We start from the raw sequence: 25,487 nt of genomic DNA, 5'->3' as shown, positions 1-25,487 counted from the left end.
TTTTTTTTTTTTTTTTTTTCTGAGATGGAGTTTCGTTCTTGTTATCCAGGCTGGAGTGCAATGGTGCCATCTCGCCTCACCGCAACCTCCGCCTCCTGGGTTCAGGCAATTCTCCTGCCTCAGCCTCCTGAGTAGCTGGGATTACAGGCACACGCCACAATGCCCTGCTAATTTTTTGTATTTTTTTTTTTTTTTTTTTTTTTTTTTTAGTAGAGACGGGGTTTCACCATGTTGACCGGGATGGTCTCGATCTCTTGACCTCGTGATCCGCCTGCCTCGGCCTCCCAAAGTGCTGGGATTACAGGCTTGAGCCACCGCACCCGGCGACCTCCCAAAGTTTTGACATTACCAGCATGAGCTACTGGCCAATTTCTTGTGTATCTTTTTCCTTTTCCCTTTTTTTTTTTTTTTTTTGAGACAGAGTTTTGTTCTCTTACCTAGGCTAGAGTGCAGTGGTGCCATCTCAGCTCACTGCAACCTCCACTTTCCAGCTTCAGGCGATTCTGACACCTCAGCCTCCTGAGTAACTGGGACTACAGCTACACGCCACCATACACAGCTAATTTTGTCGTTGTTGTATTTTTAGTAGAGAGGGTGTTTCACCATGTTGCCCAGCCTGGTCCTGAACTCCTGGCCTCAAGTGATATGCCCACCTTGGCCTCCTAAAGTGCTGGGATTACAGGTGTGAGCTACTTTGCCTGGCCTCTTGTTTTTCTTAAAGTTAATAATTATTTGATTTTTTTGATTGCATAGTCTCTATCTTCCTTCCCTCTTTAACTCTGAAACAGCTCCAGTACATTTTTCTGCACAATGGGACACTATCTGTTCTGTTATTTCACACCGTGCACCCTCCATCCCCCCCACCCGCCCCAAACACTGCAGGAGACATCCTGGAGTTGGCACAGATGTGGGCTAGGGTTCTTCCTGCCTTTGTCCTTCATTAGCAGCTCTGTCTGTGGAGCTCATTTATCCTCTTTCTTGAATTGCATGCTTGCTTTGGTGGTATAGTTCCTCTGGTGCCATCCCAAGAAAGAGCACATGGGAAGTAGGATTGTTTTTTTTTTTTTTTTTTTTTTTCTTTTTTCTTTTTTTGCCCTGGAAAATTAAAGCAATTAATTCAAGAATTTTTTTTTTTGTTTTGTTTTGTTTTTTAAGACAGAGTTTCACTCTTGTTGCCCAAGCTGGAGTGCAATGGCTTGATCTCAGCTCACTGCAACCTCCGCCTCCTGGGTTCAAGTGATTCTCCTGCCTCAGCCTCCTGAGTAGCCGGGATTACAGGCATGTGCCACCATGCCCGGCTAATTTTTTGTATTTTTACTAGAGGCGGGGTTTCTCCATGTTGGCCTGGCTGGTCTCAAACTCCTGATCTCAGGTGATCTGCCTGCCTTGGCCTCCCAAAGTACTGGGATTACAGGCATGAGCCACCGTGCCCAGCGGGGAAGTAGGATTTTTTTTTTTTTTTTTTTTTTTTATGAAAATCACTTTATTCTAATTAACTCACAAAGAATAAAATCGTAACAGCTAGTTTAAGGAGGCCACACAAACATTTGACCAGCTCCAAATTCTACAGAGTAGGAACACCCCCTTCCATTTCAATTCTGAAGCAAGGAAGCTAGGAGTGACAGGAGAGGTTTAACTGGTGGCTGCACTTTATACTGTCATTATTAATTACATTTTTATATTAAATTAACTTGGTTATGAGAGCTCGTTTTCCATTTCTCCAGGTTGAACTTCTTGATTAGGCCAATCTGTTTGCAAGTCGGCACTGTTTCAGCTCCTCACTGAAACCCTCACAGAGCTTGATGTCACTCTGGTTCTGGGAACACTCCAAAAACTATTTGATCTCACAGAAGCAAGGCTGCTGCTGCTGTGCCCGCTGGGTTCCCTGAGGCTCTCGGTAAGTGATGTCAGGCCTGGCAGGCTCAGGATTACTTCTTCCATTGAAGCCCCTAGTAATGGCGTGGCCCAGTGTGTGCCCCCCAGCAGAGCCCACTGCCACGCCAGCTGCAGTGGTTGCCATCTGGGCCTGCAGACCTGGCTGCTGGGGCGCAGCAGCAGGAGAGCCAACTGCAGAGGAGGGTGCTGGTGCTGGCCTGGGCACAGTTCTCATCTGAGGGGCCCGGCTGGCCAGAGGAGCCATGCGGGAGGTGTGGCTTCAGCTTCCACACGGCATCCTAGCTACAGGGTGGCTCGGTCTTTAGACATGCAACAACCAGATGTAGGATTTTTAAGACTTTGAAGTTTGAAAATGCTTGTAGACTGTACGAAATTGATAATTTGGCTGGGTTTAGAATTGTAGTTTGGATATCCTTTTACCACTGAATTTTTAAGGTGTTGCTCCAATGGCCACACCTTAAGGTGTTCTAAGATAGAATTTCTTTTTTTTGAGACAGAGTTTCACTCTTGTTACTCAGGCTGGAGTGCAATGGCGCAATCTCGGCTCACTGCAACCTCCACCTCCTGGGTTCAGGCAATTCTCCTGCCTCAGCCTCCTGAGTAGCTGGGATTACAGGCACACACCACCATGCCCAGCTAATGTTTTGTATTTTTAGTAGAGACAGGGTTTCACCGTGTTGACTGGGATGGTCTCGATCTCTTGACCTCATGATCCACCCGCCTTGGCCTCCCAAAGTGCTGAGATTACAGGCTTGAGCCACCGTGCCCGGTCGGTAGAATTTCTTTATTATTATTATTATTATTATTTTTTGAGATGGAGTTTCACTCTTGTTACCCAGGCTGGAGTGCAATGGCGCTATCTCGGCTCACCACAAACTCCACTTCCTGGGTTCAGGCAATTCTCCCGCCTCAACCTCCTGAGTAGCTGGGATTACAGGCACGCGCCACCATGCCCAGCGAATTTTTTGTATTTTTAGTAGAGACGGGGTTTCACCATGTTGATCAGGATGGTCTCGATCTCTTGACCTTGTGATCCACCCGCCTCGGCCTCCCAAAGTGCTGGGATTACAGGCTTGAGCCACTGTGCCCGGCCTAAGGTAGAATTTCTAATGTGATGAGAAATCTAATTCCTTTTGCATGTGCCCTGATTTCCTCCCTAGACGTATTGAGGAACCTTTATTTTACATGGTTTGCCCATTCACTGTGCTAGGCACTTGATGTATAGATTTCACTCCAGAGACTCATTCCCTTCAGTAAAGGCCTACTGATTTTTAAAGTAGCTTAGTTGTGAATAGTAGCTCACACCTGAAATCCCAGCACATTGGGAGTCTGAGGGAGGTCGATTGCTTGAGCCCAGGAGTTTGGGACCAGCCTGGGCAACATGGCAAACCCTGTCTCTACCCAAAAAAATACAAAACATATTAGCTGGGCTTGATGGTGCATTCTTGTAGAACCCGCTGCTCAGGAGGCTGAGGTGGGAGGGTTACTTGAGCCTGGGAGGTGGAGGTTGCTGTGGGCCAAGAAAGAGTTAGACTCTGTCTCAAAAAATAGTAATGCTGGGCATGGTGGCTCACACCTGTAATCCCAGCACTTTGGGAGGCCGAGGTAGCCAGATTGCCTGAGGTCAGGAGTTCGAGACTAGCCTGACCAACATGGAGAAACCCTGTCTCTACTAAAAGTACAAAATTAGCCGGGCGTGGTGGCCCATGCCTGTAATCCGAGCTACTCAGGAGGCTGAGGCAGGAGAATCGCTTGAACCCTGGAGGTAGAGGTTGCACTGAGCCGAGATTGCGCCATTGCATTCCAGCCTAGGCAACAAGAGCAAAACTCTATCTCAAAAAAAAAAAAAAAAAAAGGGGCCGCGTGCGGTGGCTCAAGCCTGTAATCCCAGCAGTTTGGGAGGCCGAGGCAGGTGGATCACTAGGTCAAGAGATCGAGACCATCCTGGTCAACATGGTGAAACCCTGTCTCTACTAAAAATACAAAAAATTAGCTGGGCATGGTGGCGTGTGCCTGTAATCCCAGCTACTCAGGAGGGTGAGGCAGGAGAATTGCTTGAACCCAGGAGGTGGAGGTTGCGGTGAGCCGAGATTGCGCCATTGTACTCCAGCCTGGGTAACGAGAGCGAAACTCTGTCTAAAAAAAAAAAAAAAAACAACGCGTGGTGCAGTGGCTCATGCTTGTAATCCCAGCACTTTGGGAGGCTGAGGTGGGCAGATCATGAAATCAGGAGATCGAGACCATCCTGGCTATCATGTTGAAACTCCGTCTTTACTAAAAATACAAAACATTAGCCAGGCACGGTAGCATGCGCCTGTAGTGCCAGCTACTCAGGAGGCCGAGGTGGGAGAATCGCTTGAATCCAGGAGGTGAGGTTGCAGTGAGCAGAGATCATGCTACTGCAATCCCGCCTGGGCAACAGAGTGAGATTCTGTCTCAATAATAATAATAATAAAGTAGCTCAGCTATCACTTTTAATTCCTAAGAATCCTTTTGTCTGTTTCTTGATTTTCATTTCATTCTCTTTTGTAATAAATGTAATCTATTTCTAAGGAATACTGATTTTTGACATCTTGTTTCTTATATTATATATATAGTAGTTCCTTTTAGATCCCCTTTTCAGTTTGATTACACATATATTTGAGACAGAGTTTCACTCTATCACCCAGCCTGGAGTGCAGTGGCACGATCTCAGCTCATTGCAACCTCCGCCTCTGAAGTTCAGGCGATTCTTCTGCCTCAGCCTCCTGAGTCACTGGGATTACAAGTGCTTGCCACCATACCCAGGTAAGTTTTTGTGTTTTTAGTAGAGACGGGGTTTCACCACATTGGTCAGGCTGGTCTTGAATTCCTGACCTCAAGTGATCCACCTGCGGTGGCCTCCCAAAGTGCTGGGATTATAGGCAGGAGCCACTACGCCTTACCTAATTTTATATTTTTCAATAATTTTAAAGGCTTTTCCAAGTGTTGGGTGGTGTTGACAGCTTGTTCCTATTTAAGAATGAGACCCGGGCCGGGCGCGGTGGCTCAAGCCTGTAATCCCAGCACTTGGGGAGGCCGAGGCGGGTGGATCACGAGGTCGAGAGATCGAGACCATCCTGGTCAACATGGTGAAACCCCGTCTCTACTAAAAATACTAAAAATTAGCTGGGCATGGTGGCGTGTGCCTGTAATCCCAGCTACTCAGGAGGCTGAGGCAGGAGAATTGCCTGAACCCAGGAGGTAGAGGTTGCGGTGAGCCAAGATCACGCCATTGCACTCCAGCCTGGGTAACAAGAGCGAAACTCCGCCTCAAAAAAAAAAAAAGAATGAGACCCGAAAACGCTGCTTGGAACCAACCAAATGGCACCTAAGATGTGTGCTTTTCCTCACTCCTATCCTTGCATAGTGAGATGGACGGGAGTGAATACTGCACCATCACGTGCTGAGTAGGCCATGGTGCTTCTAACAGAGAGGGGCCAAGACAGGCACCTTGTTAAGCCAAGTCAGTGCTTTTTTACCCTGGAGTCTTGAGAAAACCTCTACATAAGGAAAAAAAGGAAGGTGAAGTACTATATTGCACCTGAACTTAAGTCAGGGCTAGGTTAGGGGGTACTTCTGGGGTTACAGACCCACACCAGGTTTGGAGTTGTAGGCAACAGCATTTCCTTAGTAATGTGTCTTATCTGTTTAATACATGCTTCGTTGCCCAGGCACGGTGGCTCATGCCTGTAATCCCAGCACTTTGGGAGGCAGAGGCAGGAGGGATCACCTGAGGTCAGGAGTTCGAGACTAGCCTGACCAACACAGTGAAATCCCGTCTCTACTAAAAATACAAAAAATTAGCGGGGCGTGGTAGCAGGCGCCTGTAATCCCAGCTACTCGGGAGGCTGAGGCAGGAGAATCACTTGAACCCAGGAGGCAGAGGTTGTGATGAACCAAGATTGCACCATTGCATTCCAGCCTGGGCAATAAGAGTGAGACTCCTTCTCAAACAAAAAAAGAAAAAAAAGAAAAAAAAAGAGGCTGGGTATAGTGGCTCATGCCTGTAATCCAAGCACTTTGGAAGCCAAGGTGGGTGGATCACCTGAGGTTGGGAGTTCAAGACCAGCCTGACCAACATGGTGAAACCCCATCTTTAAAAAAAAAAAAAAAGAAAAGAAAAGAAAATGCAAAAATAAGCTGGATGTGGTAGCACGCCACACTGTGCCCAGCCATGAAGCATGTATTAAACAAGTCCCAGCTACTCGAGGGTGAGGCAGGACACTCACTTGAACGCGGGAGGCAGAGCTTGCAGTGAGCTGAGATGGTGCCACTGCACTCCAGCAATTCTCCCGCCTCATGTTAGCCAGGCTGAATTCGAACTCCTGACTTCAGGTGATCTGCCCATTTGGTCTCCCAAAGTGCTGAGATTACAGGCATGAGCCACCATGCCTGGCCTCCCATAGGACTTTCTACAGGAAATTCACTAAGTCGCACAGCAAATGTAGACGGAAGCTTGTGAATGGCTTTTTGTCAAAATGACCTGGTTAAAATCAGAGCGAGTCATTAAAGGTCCCTGGTGTTGTGCTGTAAAATGTTACTTTTGCCAATGGCAGGATGCTGCCCCCACCTCCACAGAGCTATGAGGTAATGTGCAGCATCCACACTGATCACTTTCCAGAATCGCATGAGTGTGTGGACACGTGTAAGCTCTAGGCCTGGGTGGCCGAGACTTGGTCTTGCAGCCCCCTGGCCTGGGCCCCATTCATTCCGTCCACCCATGCAGCATGGGCTGGCCTTGGGAAAGGCTTTCCACAGCTCCAGGCTGGGGTGGAAAGAGCCAACTGGGAGGTAGCAGGAAGCACCCCACAGACCAGGAAGCTGCACGGACCCCATGCTGAATCCAGGGAGAAGTCACCAAGGGTCTGCATAGGGACCAGGGTGGGGGAAAGCAGGCAGTGCTACAGGCTTCCTAGGAGGAGGCCAGAGCTGGCTGGGGTGCAGCAGCTGAGACCTCTCCCTGCAGGGCCAGGCTGTGCCCTTTCCCATGCCAAGGCTTGCCTCTGTGCTGCAGAGACCAAACATGAAGCCTGGAGGGCCTTGGTGGCAGTGTAGGAGGCTGGGCCACCATCAGGGCCCGGGTGTCTTTCTCAGTGTGGCTGGAGCTACTGAGAGCCCTGCCCTGGGCAGATAGCTGAGGAAAGTTCCCCTGTCACTGTGCCCAGATACGTTCTGAGCTGGGTGGCCTCTCCTAATGCTCCTGACCAGTGGATTTAAGAAAATATCAGCCCCCATGTCCAGGCATGGTGGCTCACACCTGTAATCCCAACACTTTGGGAGGCCGAGATGGGAGATCACTTGAGGTCAGGAGTTCAAAACCAGCCTGGCCAACGTGGTGAAACCCCATCTCCACTTAAAATATAGACAATTAGCCGGGCATACTGGTAGGTTCCTGTAGTCCCAGCTACTCGGGAGACAGTCAGGAGAATCATTTGAACCCAGGTGGTGGAAGTTGCAGTGAGTTGAGATCACACCACTACACTCTAGCCTGGGTGACAGAGTGAGACTCCATCTCAAAAAAAAACCAAAAAAACTCTCCAGCAATTTTGGGATTTGGGATTTTGCCTATTCACTTTCAGCTTCTGTTTCTGGCCAAGGTAACAATGAGTCACCTCCTGCAAGGTCCCTGCTGTGAGATCAGGCCACTGCTCAGGCCGTCCTGTGATTCTCGATCAGCAGGCTGCAGCACCTTCAGGTCAGTTGACAGGAGCCCAGAGCATTTGAGTCCCAGCCCCAACCAGCAGTGGCCTTTGCCCTGGACAAGTACCTGGGACAACAGTCGTGTGCCACCACACTTGGCTAATTCTACATGTCTCTGATGTGGAGACAGGCTGGCCATTCATTCAGGTGTGGGAGCATTTGAGTGTGTGGTGTTCTGAGCTCTGGGCTTGTCATGGAGGGAACAGTGCACAAGCTGTGGTCTGTGAGCTCTTGGATCCTAGAATGCTTGGGAAAGACAGGCAGATAAATAGTGATGGTAATAACCAGTAACAGAATGAGACCAGAAAACGCTGCTTGGAACCAACCAAATGGCACCTAAGATGTGTGATTTTCCTCACTCCTATCCGTGCATAGTGAGATGGATGGGAGTGAATACTCCACCATCACATGCTGAATGGGCCATGGTGCTTCTAAAAGGCCAAAAGGCTCAGCCTCCCAGCTACCTAGGAGGCTGAGGTGGGAGGATTGCTTGAGCCTGGGATTGCTTGCGTTACTGCACTCCAGCCTGGACGACAGAGTGAGACCCTATCTCAAAAAAAAAAAAAAAAAGCATCCTTTGTGGTGCTGAGTGCTGTGGGGACACAGTTGCTATTGGGGATGGATGGCCTGGGAAGGCTTCTCAAGAAACTGGCATTGGGGTGAGGCCATAGCAAGTGAGGGAGGGGCCGGGCAGAGGAATAAGCGGGCGCAGAGGCGCTGTGGCAGCAGACTGCCCAGCGGCGGGAGCAGTCCTGTTAGGAGCCACGTGGGAACTTGGGCTTGTTTTATCTGAGGGTCTGAGGGGCCCCACTGGCTGCTGGATGGGGACAGGCAGGCTCCTCAGAAGCTCTCAGAATGGTGCAGTCTAGAGCCCTGGGGTTGGAGGTGTTAAGTAGGGGTCAGAACTTGGAGGTTCACGTTTTATTCAAAGCTATTGGCCGGGCGTGGTGGCCCACCCCTGTAATCCCAGCACTTTGGGAGGTTGAAGGAGGCAGATCACCTGAGGTCTGGGGTTCGAGACCAGCCTGGCCAACATGGAGAAACCCCATCTCTACTAAAAATATATAAGTAGCCCGGTGTGGTGGCAGGTGCCTGTAATATCAGCTAACTCGGGAGGCTGAGGCAGGAGAATTTCTTGAACCAGTAGGCGGAGGTTGCGGTGAGCTGAGATCCCGCTATTGCACTCTGGCCTGGGTAACAAGCGAAACTGCGTCTTAAAAAAAAAGCTGTTTAGTGAGCACTTGTGAGTCACCGACAATTCGTAAACATCAGCTCGTTTGCTCTGTGTAGCAATCAGGCTGAGGTGGACGGCATCTCCTGAGGAAGTAACGTGCAGAGGGGCCCACAGTTTGCAGTGGAAGAGCTCCAAGGTCTTGGGAACAGGCTGGAGGAAGCGTGTGAGGTGGGAGGGGAGGTGAGGACAGCATCAAGGTTTCTACGTGAAAAAGCGGGAGAAGAGCAGGACGGGTACCAGGAGTCATGCGGGGGCCGAGCTGGAGAGGAACAGGGCTGTGAGCCTGGAGGGGATGGTGTCCAGGAGGCCAGGGTCACTCGGCTGAGTGTGGCCAGTGGGCAAGTCAGGGACAGCTGACCCCCAGTTATGCTAAAACAAAAATCAATAAATGTGTAAATAAAACACAGTTCACTTTGGCTGTAGTGGGAGAGTGGCTGGGGGCCAGGAGGCTGCCAGAGCCCAGTGGCTGGAGGACTTTGACTGCCCTGGGCAAGGATTTTGGATTTTATTATTATTATTACTATTTCTTTCTTTCTTTTTTTTTTTTTTTTTTTTTTTTTTGAGACAGAGTTTCGCTCTTGTTACCCAGGCTGGAGTGCAATGGCGCGATCTCGGCTCACCGCAACCTCTGCCTCCTGGGTTCAGGCAATTCTCCTGCCTCAGCCTCCTGAGTTAGCTGGGATTACAGGCACGTGCCACCATGCCCAGCTAATTTTTTTGTATTTTTAGTAGAGACGGGGTTTCACCATGTTGACCAGGATGGTCTCGATCTCTTGACCTCGTGATCCACCCACCTTGGCCTCCCAAAGTGCTGGGATTACAGGCTTGAGCCACCACGCCCGGCTCTTTTTTTTTTTTTTTTTTTATAAAGACGGGGTTTCACCATGTTGGTCAGGCTGGTCTTGAACTCCCGACCTCAGGTGATCCGCCCACCTTGGCCTCCAAAGTGCTTGGATTACAGGCGTGAGCCACCACACTCATCCCTATTATTACTATTTCTTTCTTTCTGTCTGTCTTTTTTTTTTTTCGAGACAGAGTCTCACTATGTTGCTTAGGTTGGAGTGCAGTGAACTGAGATCATGCTCGGCTTACTGCAACCTCCGCCTCCCGGGGTCAAGCGATTCTCCTGCCTCAATCTCCCAAGTAGCTAGGACTACAGGCGCACGCCACCATGGCTGGCTAATGTTTGTATTTTTTGGTAGAGATGGGGTTTCACTATGTTAGACAGGCTAGTCTTGAACTCCTGACCTCATGGTCCTCCCTTCTTGGCCTCCTGAAGTGTTGGGATTACAGGCGTGAGCCACTGCCTGGCCCCTATTTCTTTTTAAGACAGGGTCATGCTGCAGTGCAGCGGCATAATCACAGCTCACTGCAGCCTCACACTCCAGGGCTCAAGCAATCTTCCTGCCCTGGCATCCTGAGTAACTGGGACTATAGGCATGCACACCTGGGCTAATTAAAAAATTTTTCTGTAGAGATCTCACTATATTGCCTGGGCTGGTCTTGAATTCTTGGGCTCAAGCAATCCTTTTACCTCAGACTCCCAAAGTGTTGGGATTACAGTTGTGAGCAACCATGCCCAACCAGATTTTATTTTTATTTTTGGGACAGGGTCTCACTCTATCACCCAGGCTGGAGTATAGTGGCATGATCACAGCTCACTGCAGCCTTGACTTCCTGGGGTCAGTAATCCTCCCATTTTAGCCTCCCTAGAAGCTTGGACTACAGATGCACACCGTCATGCCCAGCATTTTTTTTTTTTTTTTTTTTTTTTTTTTTTTTTTTTTGTAGACATGAGGTTTTGCCATTTTGCTCAGGCTGGTCTCAAACTCCTGGGCTCAAGCAATCTGGCTGCCTCAGCCTCCAAAGATTTCAGGCATGAGTCACCACGCCTTGCCCAGATTTTATTACTTTAGTTAGTATTTTGTTGTTGCTTAAAGCTACCTGATTCTTTTTATCAAATACTTTCTTACAGCCAGGCACGGTGGCTCACGCCTGTAATCCCAGCACTTTGGGAGGCTGAGACAGGCAGATTGCTTGCGTCTAGGAGTCTGAGACCAGCCTGGGCAACACTGTGAAGCTCTTTCTCTACTAAATTTTTTTTTTTTTTGAGATGGAGTTTTGCTCTTGTTGCCCAGGCTGGAGTGCTATAATGTGATCTCGACTCACTGCAACCTCCACCTCCTAGGTTCAGGCAGTTCTCCTGCCTCAGCCTCCTGAGTAGCTGGGATTACAGACATGTGCCACTATTCTTGGCTAATTTTTTTTTTTTTTTTTTTTAGACGGAGTTTCGCTCTTGTTACCCAGGCTGGAGTGCAATGGCGCGATCTCGACTCACTGCAACCTCCGCCTCCTGGGTTCAAGCAATTCTCCTGCCTCAGCCTCCTGAGTAGCTGGGATTACTGGCACGTGCCACCATGCCCAGCTAATTTTTTGTATTTTTAGTAGAGACGGGGTTTCACCATGTTGACCAGGATGGCTTCGGTCTCTTGACCTCGTGATCCACCCGCCTCGGCCTCCCAAAGTGCTGGGATTACAGGCGTGAGCCACTGCACCCGGCCCAAATTTTGTATTTTTAGTAGAGATGGGGCTTCTCCATGTTGGCCAGGCTGGTCTCGAACTCCCGACCTCAGGTGATCTGCCTGTCTTGGCCTCCCAAAGTGTTGGGATTACAGGTGTGAGCCACTGCACCCTGATTTTTTTTTTTTTTTTTTTTTGATACAGAGTTTCACTCTTGTTGCCCAGGCTAGAATGCAATGGTGTAATCTTGGCTCACTGCAACTTCTGCTCCTGGGTGATTCTCCTGGCCCAACCTCTCTAGTGGCTGGGATTTACAGGTACCTGCCACCAGCCTTTCTAATTTTTGTATTTTTAGTAGAGATGGGTTTTTGGGTTTTCACCATGTTGGCCAGGCTGGTCTCAAACTCCTGACATCAGGTGATCTGCATTCCTCAGCCTCCCAAAGTGCTGGAATTACAGATGTGAGTCACCGCATCCAGCCTACTAAGTTTTTTTTAAACTAGCTAAGTGTGGGCCGGGCGCAGTGGCTCATGCCTGTAATCCCAGCACTTTGGGAGGCCAAGGCGAGTGGACTGCCTGAGCTCAGGAGTTCTTTACCAGCCTGGGCAACACAGTGAAATCCCATCTCTTCTAAAAATACAAAAAATTAGCCGGAGGCGAACGTTGCAGTGAGCCAAGATTGCGCCACTGCACTCCAGACTGGGCAACAGACTGAGACTCCGTCTCAAAAAAAAAAAAAAATTAGCTGGGTGTGATTGAGGCTGGGCATGGTGGCTCATGCCTGTAATCCCAGCACTTTGGGAGGCAGATGGATTGCCTGAGCTCAGGAGTTTGAGACCAGCCTGGGCAATATGGTGAAACCTCTACTAAAAAATATATATATATATATATATATGTGTGTGTGTGTGTGTGTGTGTGTGTGTATTATGTATAAAATATATTATATATATATATAAAATATATGCAAAAAGATTAGCTTAGCTGGGTTTGGTGGCATATGCCTGTAATCCCAGCTACTGGGGAGGCTGAGGCAGAACTGCTTGAACCTGGAAGGCGGAGGTTGCATGAGCCAAGATCTCACCACTGCACTCCAGCCTTGGCAAGAGAGTGAGATTCTGTCTCAAAAAAAAAAAAATTAGCTGGTGTGTTGACTACACCTGTAGTCCCAACTATATGGGAGGCTGAGGTGGGAGGATCATTTGAGTCCAGGTGGTGGTAGAGGCTGCAGTGAGCTGTGATTGCATGACTGCACTGCAGCCTGGGTGACACAGCCAGATCCTGTTTCAAAAAGGAAAGGGTCATGATGCTTCCCCAGTGGGGTATGGTGGTGACGCCCCAAGGCCATGGAGAAGAGGGTGTGGGCCGGAGCCATGGAAGGAGTGAGCATGTAGATTCCAGAGGCAAACTGCCCGTCTAGACAGCCCGGGCCTGTGGAGCACACTGCATGGGGTCCTGTGGAGCTGCCCACCTCACTGTGAGCCTCCCTGGGTAAAGCTTCTGACTCGCTACCAAGGCTGAGGCCACGTGGCCATGCCAACCTGAGCAACACAGGCCACCCTCTACGTTTGTGGTGTGGTCAGGGCCTCCTACCAAAAGCCATGTGCCCAGGCTGATCCTCTGTGTAACGTGGAGAGGAGGTCCCACTGGGAAGGCCCCAGTAAATGCAGCTGGGGCCCTTTCGGACAGCTGTGAGGGTGTGACCCTGAGGACTGGCTCCCCAGGGCCACTGCAGCACAGGTGGTCACATCTCACAGTGGAGGCGGTGGCGGCCCTGCTGCTCTGCAGACTGTGGGCGAGGCTCCCAGGCTGGCCCCTGGCATAGCCCCTGGTCACTCCTTGGCTTCTGGAACGGAATTCTAGTCTTCACGCGGCGCTCTTCTCAAGGGTCTGTGTGCATGTCTGTGGCCAGATTCCCCCTTTATAAGGACATCAGTTGTACTGGATGTGGGTTCGAACCCTGCTCCACTGAGACCACATCTTTTTTTTTTTTTTTTTTTTTTTTTGAGACGGAGTTTCGCTCTTGTTACCCAGGCTGGAGTGCAATGGCACGATCTCGGCTCACCGCAACCTCTGCCTCCTGGGTTCAGGCAATTCTCCTGCCTCAGCCTCCTAAGTAGCTGGGATTACAGGCACGTGCCACCATGCCCAGCTAATTTTTTGTATTTTTAGTAGAGACAGGGTTTCACCATGTTGACCAGGATGGTCTCGATCTTTTGACCTCGTGATCCACCCGCCTCGGCCTCCCAAAGTGCTGGGATTACAGGCTTGAGCCACCGCGCCCGGCTGAGACCACATCTTAATCACACCTGCAGTGACCCTATTTTTTCAAGGCAGGCCACATTCTGAGGTATTGAAAATTAGGAGTCCGATATGAATTTGGGGGGACTCAATTTAACCTATACTATGTACACATCAAATGCAATTTTCTCTTTTTCTTTGAGACCTACTCTGTCACCCAGGCTGGAGTACAGATCTTGGCTCACTGCCTCTGCCTCTGGACTCCAGCAGTCCTCCACCTCAGCCTCCTGAGAAGCTGGGACTACAGGTGCGTGCCACCGTGCCTGGCTAATTTTTGTATTTTGGGTAGAGATGAGATTTTGCCATGTTGCCCAGACTGGTCTTGAACCCTTCAGCTCAAGTGATTCACTTGTCTCAGCCTCCCAAAGTGCTGGGATTACCCACTGTGTGCAGCCTCCAGATGAAATTTTCAAAAAAGCCTTTTCATAATGGTAATAGGGAATAAGTGACATAGGCATAGCCTTGATAAACGTGCCAAGCCCATTTGAAAACAACATGTTTGCCTGAGGCAAGACTTGTGGGATAGGACAGGAATGCTCTTTTCCTGGGGCCGATACCCAATGATGGAGAGTGTCTATTCTTCCCTTTTATTTCTTTATTTTTTTTTAAGATGGGGTTTCACCATGTTGGTCAGGCTCCTCTTGAACTCCCGACCTCAGGTGATCCGCCTGACTTGGCCTCTGAAGTGCTTGGATTACAGGCGTGAGCCACCACGCCCGGCCGCCTTCCCTTTTAAGCTTTTAATATTTTATTTTTGGCAGTGGGGTCTTGCTTTTTTGCCAGGGTGGTCTGGAACTCCTGGGCTCAAATGATCCTCCCAACTTGGCCTCCCAAAGTGCTGGGATTACAGGTGTGAGCCTCTGTGCCCAGCCCATTCTTCATTCTTCCCTTTTCATATATACACTTCACATACAGGCTCTTTTTTTTTTTTTTTTTTTTTGAGACGGAATTTTGCTCTTGTTACCCAGGCTGGAGTGCAATGGCATGATCTTGGCTCACCACAACCTCTGCCTCCTGGGTTCAGGCAGTTCTCCTGCCTCAGCCTCCGGAGTAGCTGGGATTACAGGCACGCGCCACCACGCCCAGCTAATTTTTTGTATTTTGAGTAGAGACGGGGTTTCACCATCTTGACCAGGATGGTCTCGATCTCTTGACCTCGTGATCCACCCACCTCGGCCTCCCAAAGTGCTGGGATTACAGGCTTGAGCCACCATGCCCGGCCTAATACATACAGGCTCTTTTTGCAACTCCTATCAAATCCCAACAATATGTATGGGAGAATTTGACAAGACCGTTCTAAGGTTTATCTGGTAGAGAAGCAGCAGATCTTAGGTGGCTTTCCCCAGGCCCAGAACTGGCGAATAGCACCTTTCTAGCCTTCGGTGTGAATCCAGGGGTGGCGGTAGAGCTTCAGGACACATGCACCCTCATGTCCCTCCTCTGTGTAAATGGAAGGCTTCAGTGGCACCTCCTTTGAGGTGTAAGGATTGAACACACTCACAGAAGTTGTGTGCATAGTAAGGTGGGCACTGAAATGCAGCAGGCCCTCTCCCCCTGTTCTGTCCCTGTCCCACCTTTCCCCCACCTCACCTTTGACCTCTAGGGGACCAGTTATAACACAAGATGTCAAGAATAGCTTATGTAAAGCCACCCCTCCCCAGTCACCTGGTTGCTGCATAGTGTCACATTCATAGAGTACAATATAGTCACTGGTAATCCTTTGCTAGTAATATGAACATCCAGCAGTAATTTTTTTTTTTTTTTTTAAGATGGGGTTTCACCATGATGCATGATGGCCAGGCTGGTCTTGAACTCCTGACCTCAGGTGATCCACCCACCTCGGCCTCCCAAAATGCTAGGATTACAGGTGTGAGCCACCACACCTGGCCGCATCTAGTAATTCTTTGCTGAGTAACAGGCCTTGTGCTTGAAAGCTTCTTCAGACCTTGCCTGGGTGCTCTTGTCCAGCTGCGGCCGTCCCAGGGCTGGCTGGCGGCTGTGGGGTTTGCTGGCATTGCTGCTGGTTGGTGCTGCTGTCAGTCCCAGCTACTCGGGAGGCTGAGGGGACAGCTTGGTCCCAGGAGGTTCAGGCTGTCACACACACACACACACACACACACACACACACACACACACACACACACACACAAAACGGGGTGAGACGGGCTACAAGGGCTCTGAGGTTCAGGTTCTGGAGGCCCATAAAGACTTCTTTTGCATCATCCTGTTTGTCAGCGCAAGATCCTGAACTGGGGGAACAGGCTCCCCCTACTGGTGGCGAGAATTGTAGACAATTCATGGTCGTTTTGAGTCCACTATAGGTAACCAAAGTACCTTCAGCCTTGCTTGGGTTTCTCAACATCAGTGAAAGTGGATCCGGTGCTTGGTTATATAGCAGGTTTCCTAAACAATCCTTCCGACCTGCAGAGTTTTAGTCTGCAGAGCGCCCTCTCCTGGTGCATAGCATGCATGACCCTTGTTATCCCTGGTGGGTGCTCATGTCTCCTCCATTCTTTTCTTTTTCTTTTTTTTTTTTTTTTTTTTGAGACGGAGTTTCACTCTTGTTACCCAGGCTGGAGTGCAATGGCGCGATCTCGGCTCACCGCAACCTCCGCCTCCTGGGTTCAGGCAATTCTCCTGTCTCGGCCTCCTGAGTAGCTGGGATTACAGGCACGTGCCACCATGCCCAGCTAATTTTTTGTATTTTTAGTAGAGACGGGGTTTCACCATGTTGACCAGGATGGTCTCGATCTCTCGACCTTGTGATCCACCCGCCTCGGCCTCCCAAAGTGCTGGGATTACAGGCTTGAGCCACCGCGCCCGGCCCTTTTTTTTTTTTTTTTTTTTTTTTTAAGAGATGAGGTTTCACCGGCGGGGCGCGGTGGCTCACACCTGTAATCCAAGCACTTTAGAGGCCAAGGCGGGTGGATCACCTGAGGTTGGGAGTTCAAGACCAGCCTGACCAACATGGTGAAACCCTGTCTTTTTATTAAATAAATAAATAAAATAAAATAAAATAAAAAGATGGGGTTTAACCATGTTGGCTAGGCTGATCTCGAACTCCTGACCTCAGGGGATTCACCCACCTTGGCCTCCTGAAGTGCTGGGATTACAGGCATGAGCCACTGTGCCTGGCCATGCCTCCTCCATTCTGATCCCATCCTCCTCGTCCTACCAACGCCCTGTACTCACCCTGTGTATTTAGTTTATATAAATGTTAATGCCTGGCTGGGCGTGGTGGCTCATGCCTGTAATGCCAGCACTTTGGGAGGCTGAGGCAGGAGGATCATTTGAGGTCAGGAGTTCGAGACCAGCCTAACCAACATGGTGAAATCCAGTCTCTACTGAAAATACAAAAATTAGCCAGGCGTGGTGGCAGGCACCTGTAATCCCAGTTACTCGGGAGGCTAAGGCAGGAGAATTGCTTGAACCTGGGAGCCAGAGGTTGCAGTGAGCCGAGATCATACCATTGAACTCCAGTCTGGGCAATAGAGCAAGACTCTGTCTCAAAATAAATAATTAAAAAAAAATACGGAATATGTGGGAAATCCTGGGGCCACCTTGAGAAAGAACAAAAACCACAGAGGGAGGGGGCAAAGGAGTCTAATGGGGCAACCCCCAGCATGAAGACATTTTGTTGTTAAGACAGAGTCTTGCTCTGATGCCCAGGCTGAAATGCAGTGGCACGATCTTGGCTCACTGTAACCTCCACCTCCTGGGTTCAAGTGATTCTCGTGCCTCAGACTCGAGTCGCTGGGACTACAGGTGTGCATCACCATACCTGGCTAATTTTTTTTCTTTTTTAGTAGAGACAGAGTTTCGCCATGTTGGCCAGGCTGGTCTTGAACTCCTGACCTCAAATGATTCACCTGCCTCGGCCTCCCAAAGTGCTGGGATTATAGGTGTGAGCCACCACACCTAGTCAATTTAAAATTTTAAAAAATTATTTTAGAGATGGGGGTCTCACTATATTTCCCAGGCTGGACTTGAACTCCAGACCTCAAGAGATCCTTCTGCTTTAACCTCCTGAGTATCTAGGACTTCAGGCATGTACCACTGCACTCAGCAACATCTAATTTTATTTCCCCTCTTATCACGAGCCACTTTTTTCAGCACAAGTTGTCATGTGGTCCTGGGCCCATCTCAAATCCTCCTTGCCCTGTAGTTTGCTCTTGGTTCTATTCCCATGTGCTGTTGGCTGCCTTAGGAATGAGCATTTGTCCTAGATTTTGCCCATGAGAGGTGGGAGCTCCCAGCTCCCTAAAGAGACGCACAAGATACAGCATATTGACTTGCTCTTTTAGGTCCTTCATGGTTATAAGGTGACTAGAGCAGTTCGAGGCATCCTCTCCAAACCCAGTAGGCAACAAAGACAATGTTGCTCCCAGTGTCGTCTCCTGCAGAAACAAAAAACCTCCCAGAAGCCCCCAGCCAAGTTTCCCTAGTGTTTCAGAAGCAGAATTCCACAAGGGAAGTAAGATATCCATGATTGGTTTAGGTCAGTCCTGCTTTACACCTGGGTCTAGGAGAGGATGGGCCCGGCTTCGCAGAAGAACAAGACTCTTGCAAAGAAATAAACTAAGGAGCTTGTATTAGCAAGAAGGGAGAGAGTGAGCAGCTTTAAGAGGTTGGTAGGTGGCTGGGTGCAGTGGCTCACGCCTGTAATCCCAGCACTTTGGGAAGCCGAGGCAGGTGGATCACCTGAGGTAAAGAGTTCGAGACCAGCCTGACCAACATGGTGAAACCCCGTCTTTACTAAAAATACAAAAGTTATCCAGGTGTGGTAGCAGGTGCCTGTAGTCTCAGCTACTTGGGAGGCTGAGGCAGGAGAATCGGTTGAACCTGGGAGGCAGATATTGCAATGAGCCAAGATCATGCCACTGCACTCCAGCCTGGGTGATGGAGTGAGATTCTGTCTCCAAGAAAAAAAAAAAAAAAAAAAAAAAAACAAGGCCAGGCATAGTGGCTCATGCCTGTAATCCAAGCACTTTGGAGGCCAAGGCGGGCGGATCACCTGAGGTCGGGAGTTCAAGACCTGCCTGACTAACAGGGTGAAACCCCGTGTTTTAAAAAAACAAAACAAAAACCAAAACCCAGGTTGGTAGACAATCAACTGGTCATACAGATTCTTCAAGCTTTCCTACTACATTTTTTTTTTTTTTTTTGAGACAGAGTTTCACTCTGTTGTCCAGGCTGGAGTGCAATGGGATAGTCTTGGCTCACTGCAACCTCCGCCTCCTGGGTTCAAGCGATTCTTCTGCCTCAGCCTCCAATAGCCGGGATTACAAGCATACGCCACCACCATACTCAGCTAATTTTGTATTTTTAGTAGAGACAGGGTTTCACTATGTTGATCTGGCTGGTCTTGAACTCCTGACCTCAGGCGATCCATGCACCTTGGCCTCCCAAAGTGCTGGGATTACAGGCGTGAGCCACTGTGCCTGGACCCTTACTACTACTTTTTTTTTTTTTTTTTTTTTTTTTTTAGATGGCGCCTCCCTCTGCTGGAGTGCAATGGCAAGGTCTCCACTCACTGCAGCCTCCACCTCCCAGGTTCAAGCAATTCTCCTGCCTCAGCCTCCAAACTAGCTAGAATTATAGGCACCTACTACCATGCTCAGCTGATTTTTGGATTTTTAGTAGAGAGAGGGTTTCACTGTGTTTGCCAGGCTGGTCTCGAGCTCCTGACATTGTGATCAGCCTGCCCTGGCCTCCCAAAGTGCTGGGATTACAGGCATGAGACACTGCGCCTGGCCTCTACTTCTTAAAAGGCTGAGAGGCAGTAGGATCGCTTGAGCCCTAAAGTGTGAGGCTGCAGTGAGCTTTGATAGTGCCACTGCACTCCAGGCAGGGTGACAGCAAGAACCTGATTCTAAAAAAAAGGAAAGAGAGAAAAACAGCATACATTACTAATACTTCCAGTTTGCTATAATGTTTACGTTGGCCTTTATCAGGCTAGAGAGTCCTTTTATCGCTCCCCTACCTTTTTTTTTTTTTTTTCCGAAACGGAGTCTCACTCTTCGCCCAGGTTGGAGTGCAGTGGTTTGATCTGGGCACACTACAACCTCCACCTCCCGGGTTCAAGCAATTCTTCTGCCTCAGCCTCCTGAGTAGCTGGGATTACAGGTGGGCGCCACCACACCTGGCTAATTTTTTTTTTTTTTTTTTTGTATTTTTAGTAGAGACAGGGTTTTACCATGTTGGTCAGGCTGGTCTCAAACTCCTGACTTTCGTGATCTGCCCACCTCGGCCTCCCAAAGTGCTGGGATTACAGGCGTGAGTCACCATGCCCGGCCTCACTCTCCCTTTCTTTCTTTCTTTTTTTTTTAAGACGGGGTTTCACCATGTTGGTCAGGCTGGTCTTGAACTCCCAGCCTCAGGTGATCTGCCCGCCTTGGCCTTCAAAGTGCTTGGATTACAGGCATGAGCCACCACACCCGGCCCATCTCTCCCTTTTGTAAGAGCTTTTAGAATTGTCAATAGATGGTCAACTGTATCATATTTTCTGCATCTATTGAAGTGCCCCACTGAGTTGGTAGAGTTCTTCCCTGCTTGCCCATATGGTGAACAACACTGACTTTTTTTTTCTTTTTTGAGGTGGAGTTTCACTCTTGTTACCCAGGCTGGAGTGCAATGGCGCTATCTCGGCTCACCGCAACCTCCACCTCCTGGGTTCAGGCAATTCTCCTGCCTCAGCATCCTGAGTAGCTGGGATTACAGGCATGTACCACCATGCCCAGCTAATTTTTTGTAATTTTAGTAGAGACGGGGTTTCACCATGTTGACCAGGATGGTCTCGATCTCTTGACCTCGTGATCCACCCGCCTCGGCCTCCCAAAGTGCTGGGATTACAGGCATGAGCCACCGCGCCCGGCAACACTGACTTTCTGATGTTGAACAATACCTGGAATAAACTCTGCTTGGTTTCCATCAATTTTCTTTTTGTTTCCCTTTAGATTTTATAATTTATTTTGGATTTTTGCATCCAAGTCCATAATTGTAACTAGACAAAGGCAGTTTATTTTATTTATTTGTTTTTTTTGAGACGGAGTTTCGCTCTTGTTACCCAGGCTGGAGTGCAGTGGCGCGATCTCGGCTCACCGCAACCTCCGCCTCCTGGGTTCAGGCAATTCTCCTGCCTCAGCCTCCTGAGTAGCTGGGATCACAGGCACGCGCCACCATGCCCAGCTAATTTTTTGTATTTTTAGTAGAGACGGGGTTTCACCATGTTGACCAGGATGGTCTCGATCTGTTGACCTCGTGATCCACCTGCCTCGGCCTCCCAAAGTGCTGGGATTACAGGCGTGAGCCACCGCGCCCGGCACGGGTTTACAGTTTTAGAAAGTACATGTGAGGGGGTCGTGATGGATGAAGTAAGCATGGGAGTTGGAGCAAGATGGAATGGGAACAATAGAGGGCATTTCTCCATATAGCCCCCACGCTTAAGATCTAAGGCCTTAAAGGGGGCGGGGTTAATCTTTAACCCCCAGACCACTGACCTCAATCCTGCTGTGTCTCAACTTTTACTTCCTCCTTTGAGAAAAGAGACAGGAAGAGGGGTTTCTTTCCTAACTCTTGTTTCTTTTACAGATCTTGCTCATGTATTTTTATAATTTTAGTTACCTTAACATAAATGCTAAATCAATTTCTACTTTTTCACTAGACATCATCATAGCTCTAGGCACAGGCACGCCACAGAATAACCAAACCCATGATTTCAACCATTACAATTGTTTCCTTTTTTGTGGTTACTGTAACCACTTCAGTGAACCATTTAATGGCATAATGTGTTTAAATTATTATTTTTTCCTTCTTGGGATAAGTTCCCAGGAGAGGGATAATTGGGTCAAAAGATATGAACATATTTATGTATTCTAGTGTCTATTTATAATCTTTTCCACAAGAGATCGATCAGTTTGCAAGTGCCATCCGCAATGTGGGGGAACCAAACTTGCCTGCATTCGGTATTAGTATTTTTTTTTTTTTTTGAGACAGAGTCTTGCTGAGATGGTACAGTGGCACCATCTCAATTCACTGCTATCTCTGCCTCCCGGGTTCAAGCGATGCTCCTGCCTCAGCCTCCTGAGTAGCTGGGACTACAGGCGCGCGCCACCACGCCCAACTACTTTTTGGGTTTTTAGTAGAGATGGGGTTTCACCATGTTGGCTAGGATAGTCTTGATCTTTTGACCTCCTGATCCGCCTGCCTCGGCCTCCCAAAGTGCTGGGATTACAGACGTGAGCCACTGCGTCCAGCCCCAGTATTAGTATTTTATTACCCTTTCATTGATCCAGTTGTGGCTCTTTGACACATTTTCAACTAAGTGTGATCCGGCCAGTGTGAGCAGGGGCAGGTATAGGGCTGCGCTCGGGCTCCCTCTGCCGCCCATTGTGACGTAGCCCTCTTGGCGCCCCCCGCCGCCCGTTGTGACGCCTGCCAGTAGGCTGGGTCCCCCAGGCGGCTGGCATTTAGGCACGGTCTCCACAGGCATGGCCGAGACTCAGGAGCTGCTGCTGCAGCTGCAGAAGGATAACCGAGATGGTCGCCTGCGGAAGCAGGAGCTAGAGAAGCTGATGCGCGGGCTCGAGGCCGAGAGCGAGAGCCTCAACCAGCGCCTGCAGGACCTAAGCGAGTGCGAGCGCAGGTGCGCGGGGAGCGCCGCTCTAGCGGGCGGGCGGGTGTCCTAGGGTCGGTCCCGCAGGCAGCGCTGCGAAGGGCTTCGCAGGGTACTAGGCTGATCTGCCCAGGCCCGCATCTCCGCTCTAGGGCCCTGGGAACGGGCGATCCACCCAGCGGATCCAGGTGGAGGATTTTGCTAGGGCTTTCTGGTCCCCGATCGTGAGCTGCATCTGGTCCTTCCCGGCGACTGCGGGATCCTGAGCGACCCAGTCCGACTTGTAGCGCCAATTTCAGTTTCCCTCTGCAGCCTGCTGCGCAGGCGAATCCAGACAGCGCAGGCTCTGCCAGGGGAGGCGCGAGAGGCTGCGCGGGAGCGCGCGGAGCGGGTGCGCAGAAGGCTGAAGGAGGCGCAGCGCCACAAGGAGGACTTGGTAAGGAAGAACCCAGGAATGGGGCCGGAACCATGGTGGGATGCGGCAGGGCCAGCGGGACGGGGGTGATGGGGGTGGGGTGGGGTGGGGTGGGTTGGGACCGGCGGAGAGGCCAGCACCACCCCAGGATCCTGTCCGCAGGAGCAGCGCAATCGGCAGCTGCAGGAGCAGTGGGAGGAGCTGTCGAGTCAGGTACGTGCAGGAGATGGGATGGCTTGTCTCTGGGTTCCTCTTGGAAGTCCTGCCCTGGTCCCTGCCCTTGTTGCCTCCCTGTCCCTGTCCCCCACGACACCCGCTCCTCCAGAAGGCCGGTAAACCCTGTTTACAAGCCCCGCCCCTAGCTCTTCTACTACGGAGGGGAACAGCAGAGCCAGAAGCACACGGAGCAGCAAATCGCAGCCCAATTGGTGACTCTGCAGGTGCTTGGGCGGGGTCCTGAGGTCTTGAGTAGGGGCGGAGCAGCATGAGTCCGGCAGCGACCACCTCGGGGTGCGCCTTATGGCAGGCCCTGAAGCGGGGCGGAGATGTGGGCGGAGCACAAGGGCGGGGCCATGGCAATCTGGGGCGTTGCTTCAGGCCTGAGGACGTGGGTGGGGTCATGATCGCCTCGGGGTGGGGCCCGGAGGTGCAGCGGGGTGTCAGGCTCCGGGGTTCCTGACATTCGTCTTTCTCAAGAATCAACTGGGGCTGGCGGAGACCAAGTACGCCTTGCAGGAGGAGAAGCTGCAGCAGGTGCGGCCAGAAGCGGGTTCTGTCGGAGGAGGGTCGGCTTTCGAGTGTGGGTGGGAGGGGCGTGTCACCCCGAGTCTAATCCGGGTGTCCACACGCAGGGCGCGCTGCAGAGAGCGGAGGCCTGGGCCATATTCCAGGAGCAGACCATAGTCCTTCAGGTCGGACGCCACGGTGCCTTCCGCCTCTTCTCCCCAAGACCTGTGGCGGCAGGTCTCTCAACCCGCCGCCAGGACGCCTCCCCCAGGCCTCAGTCCGCACTCTCACCCGCTCCAGGAGGTGCAGGTGAAAGTGATGGAGGCGGCGGAGGAGCTGGACGCCTGGCAGAGTGGCCAGGAACCGTAAGGGAGTTGGGCCTGCGGGCGCGGCGGGGTGATGTGGGACGGGCCGCGCTCCCACCTGCATGCGTCCCCGCAGGTGTGGCGGGCAGCTTTGCGGAGTGCAGTATAGCACCAAGTCGCTCATGGAGGAGGTGGCCCGGGCGGACCGAGTGAGCGCCTGCGCTGGTCCGGGCGGGGCGGGCTGGAGCAGGACAACCCTCTCCCTCTTTGGGACCGCCTTCCCCGCCCTCTGGAAACCTGCCCCCCCACCCCGCCTCCCCGCAGGAGATGCGGCTGTTCGGCGGCCCGCGCGCGCAGGCCATCAGGTGAGCCCGGCGGTGGGCGCGGCCGGGGTCTCCCCTGTCCCTGCCCGAGCCGCCGCCCACCTACCCATCTGCTGTCCGGCAGGCGGTGTGTACTGGGCGCGCTGCAGGTGCTCCTGACGCTGCCGCTTTTCTTCCTGGGGCTGTCGCTGCTCTGCAAGGTGCTGTTGGACGCCGGCGCCGTCTCCGCGTGGCTCCGAAGCCTCACTTCGGAGACCACACTACGCCGCCTGCGCTACACGCTGTCCCCGCTGCTGGAGCTGCGCGCGAACGGACTGCTGCCCACCTAAGCGCAGCGCCCCAGCCGCCCGCGTCTGTCTCCGGGTGGACTCTGGGGCACCTGGCTTTATTTCTAGTACACCCCTCTCCTGAGAGTGTAGACCAAGGTGGCCTGATAAACTCCTCAAAGGGATGAGGCTCGTGGATTTGTCTTCTTCCATGTCATGCAGGATCTTGACGGTCTTTTTTTAGCCTCCAAAGATTCCTTTCTTACAGCTCATGGATTTAAGTTTCCTCCTCCCCAGTACTGTAAACAGCATTTTTTAGTTTTTCAAGATACATTAATTTGCCATATTGCCAGAAACTTGCACATGGCATTTGACCAACATGGAGAAACCCTGTCTCTATTAAAAATACAAAATTAGCCAGGTGTGGTGGTGCAGGCCAAACTTTGCCAATTTGACAAGCTGCCTTTTTCAAGTATTGTGATTTGAAATTATTTCTACCATTTTATAACACGCTGATCCTGAGTTTTTAGTGATCTCCTTTCCTTCTGTTTATTTGGGAAGCCACTCTGTATTCTGGTATTCTTACTCCATGAACTCAGCTGATCACTGTCATCTTCCCCAAAACACCACCTTAAAGCATTTTATTTATTTATTTTTGAGACAGAGTCTCGATCTGTCGCCCAGGCTGGAGTGCAATGACGTGCTCTCGGCTCACGGCAACCTCTGCCTCCCAGCTTCAACAATTCTCCTGCCTCAGCCTCCCAAGTAGCTAGGATTACAGGTGTGCACCACCATGCCAGCCTAATTTTTGTATTTTTAAGTAGAGACCGGGTTTCACCATGTTGGTCAGGCTGGTCTCAAACCCCTGACCTTGTGATCCACCTGCCTCAGACTCCCAAAGTGCTGGGATTACAGGCGTGAGCCACCACGCCTGGCTACCCTAAAGCATTTTTTTTTTTTTTTTTTTTTTTTTTTTTGAGACGGAGTTTCGCTCTTGTTACCCAGGCTGGAGTGCAATGGCGCGATCTCGGCTCACCACAACCTCTGCCTCCTGGGTTCAGGCAATTCTCCTGCCTCAGCCTCCTGAGTAGCTGGGATTACAGGCACGTGCCGCCATGCCCAGCTAATTTTTTTGTATTTTTAGTAGAGACGGGGTTTCACCATGTTGA

The 25,487-nt window shown here is 50.7% G+C and overlaps 1 protein-coding gene and 1 pseudogene across 1 annotated transcript; one reads left to right on the top strand and one right to left on the bottom strand.

The window, feature by feature from the left end:
* The first annotated feature begins 1,584 nt into the window (after window positions 1-1,584).
* TMEM191C (transmembrane protein 191C) lies at window positions 1,585-24,503 on the top strand. The gene is made up of 12 exons (XM_039462516.2): window positions 1,585-1,897; window positions 4,566-4,683; window positions 22,157-22,313; window positions 22,596-22,719; window positions 22,861-22,911; window positions 23,061-23,138; window positions 23,395-23,451; window positions 23,550-23,609; window positions 23,725-23,789; window positions 23,866-23,938; window positions 24,054-24,094; window positions 24,177-24,503. The coding sequence occupies exons 3-12, from the start codon at window positions 22,159-22,161 to the stop codon at window positions 24,379-24,381; spliced, it is 909 nt and encodes a 302-aa protein (XP_039318450.1). The 5' UTR covers window positions 1,585-1,897; window positions 4,566-4,683; window positions 22,157-22,158; the 3' UTR covers window positions 24,382-24,503.
* On the bottom strand, window positions 1,704-2,173 carry LOC101050082 (putative coiled-coil-helix-coiled-coil-helix domain-containing protein CHCHD2P9, mitochondrial; annotated as a pseudogene).
* Window positions 24,504-25,487: the final 984 nt, after the last annotated feature.

Source organism: Saimiri boliviensis, chromosome 21, assembly GCF_048565385.1.
Source record: "Saimiri boliviensis isolate mSaiBol1 chromosome 21, mSaiBol1.pri, whole genome shotgun sequence".
Lineage (NCBI taxonomy): Eukaryota > Metazoa > Chordata > Mammalia > Primates > Cebidae > Saimiri > Saimiri boliviensis.
Note: the sequence above shows the minus strand (reverse complement) of the source record. Positions and strands in the feature narration are given on the sequence as shown.

Coding starts and splice junctions, on each gene's coding strand:
- TMEM191C (XM_039462516.2), top strand. CDS start 22,159: ATGGCCGAGACTCAGGAGCTGCTGCTGCAGCTGCAGAAGGATAACCGA. Junction 23,452..23,549: donor AGGAGGAGAAGCTGCAGCAG/GTGCGGCCAGAA, acceptor GTCCACACGCAG/GGCGCGCTGCAGAGAGCGGA. Junction 23,610..23,724: donor AGCAGACCATAGTCCTTCAG/GTCGGACGCCAC, acceptor CACCCGCTCCAG/GAGGTGCAGGTGAAAGTGAT.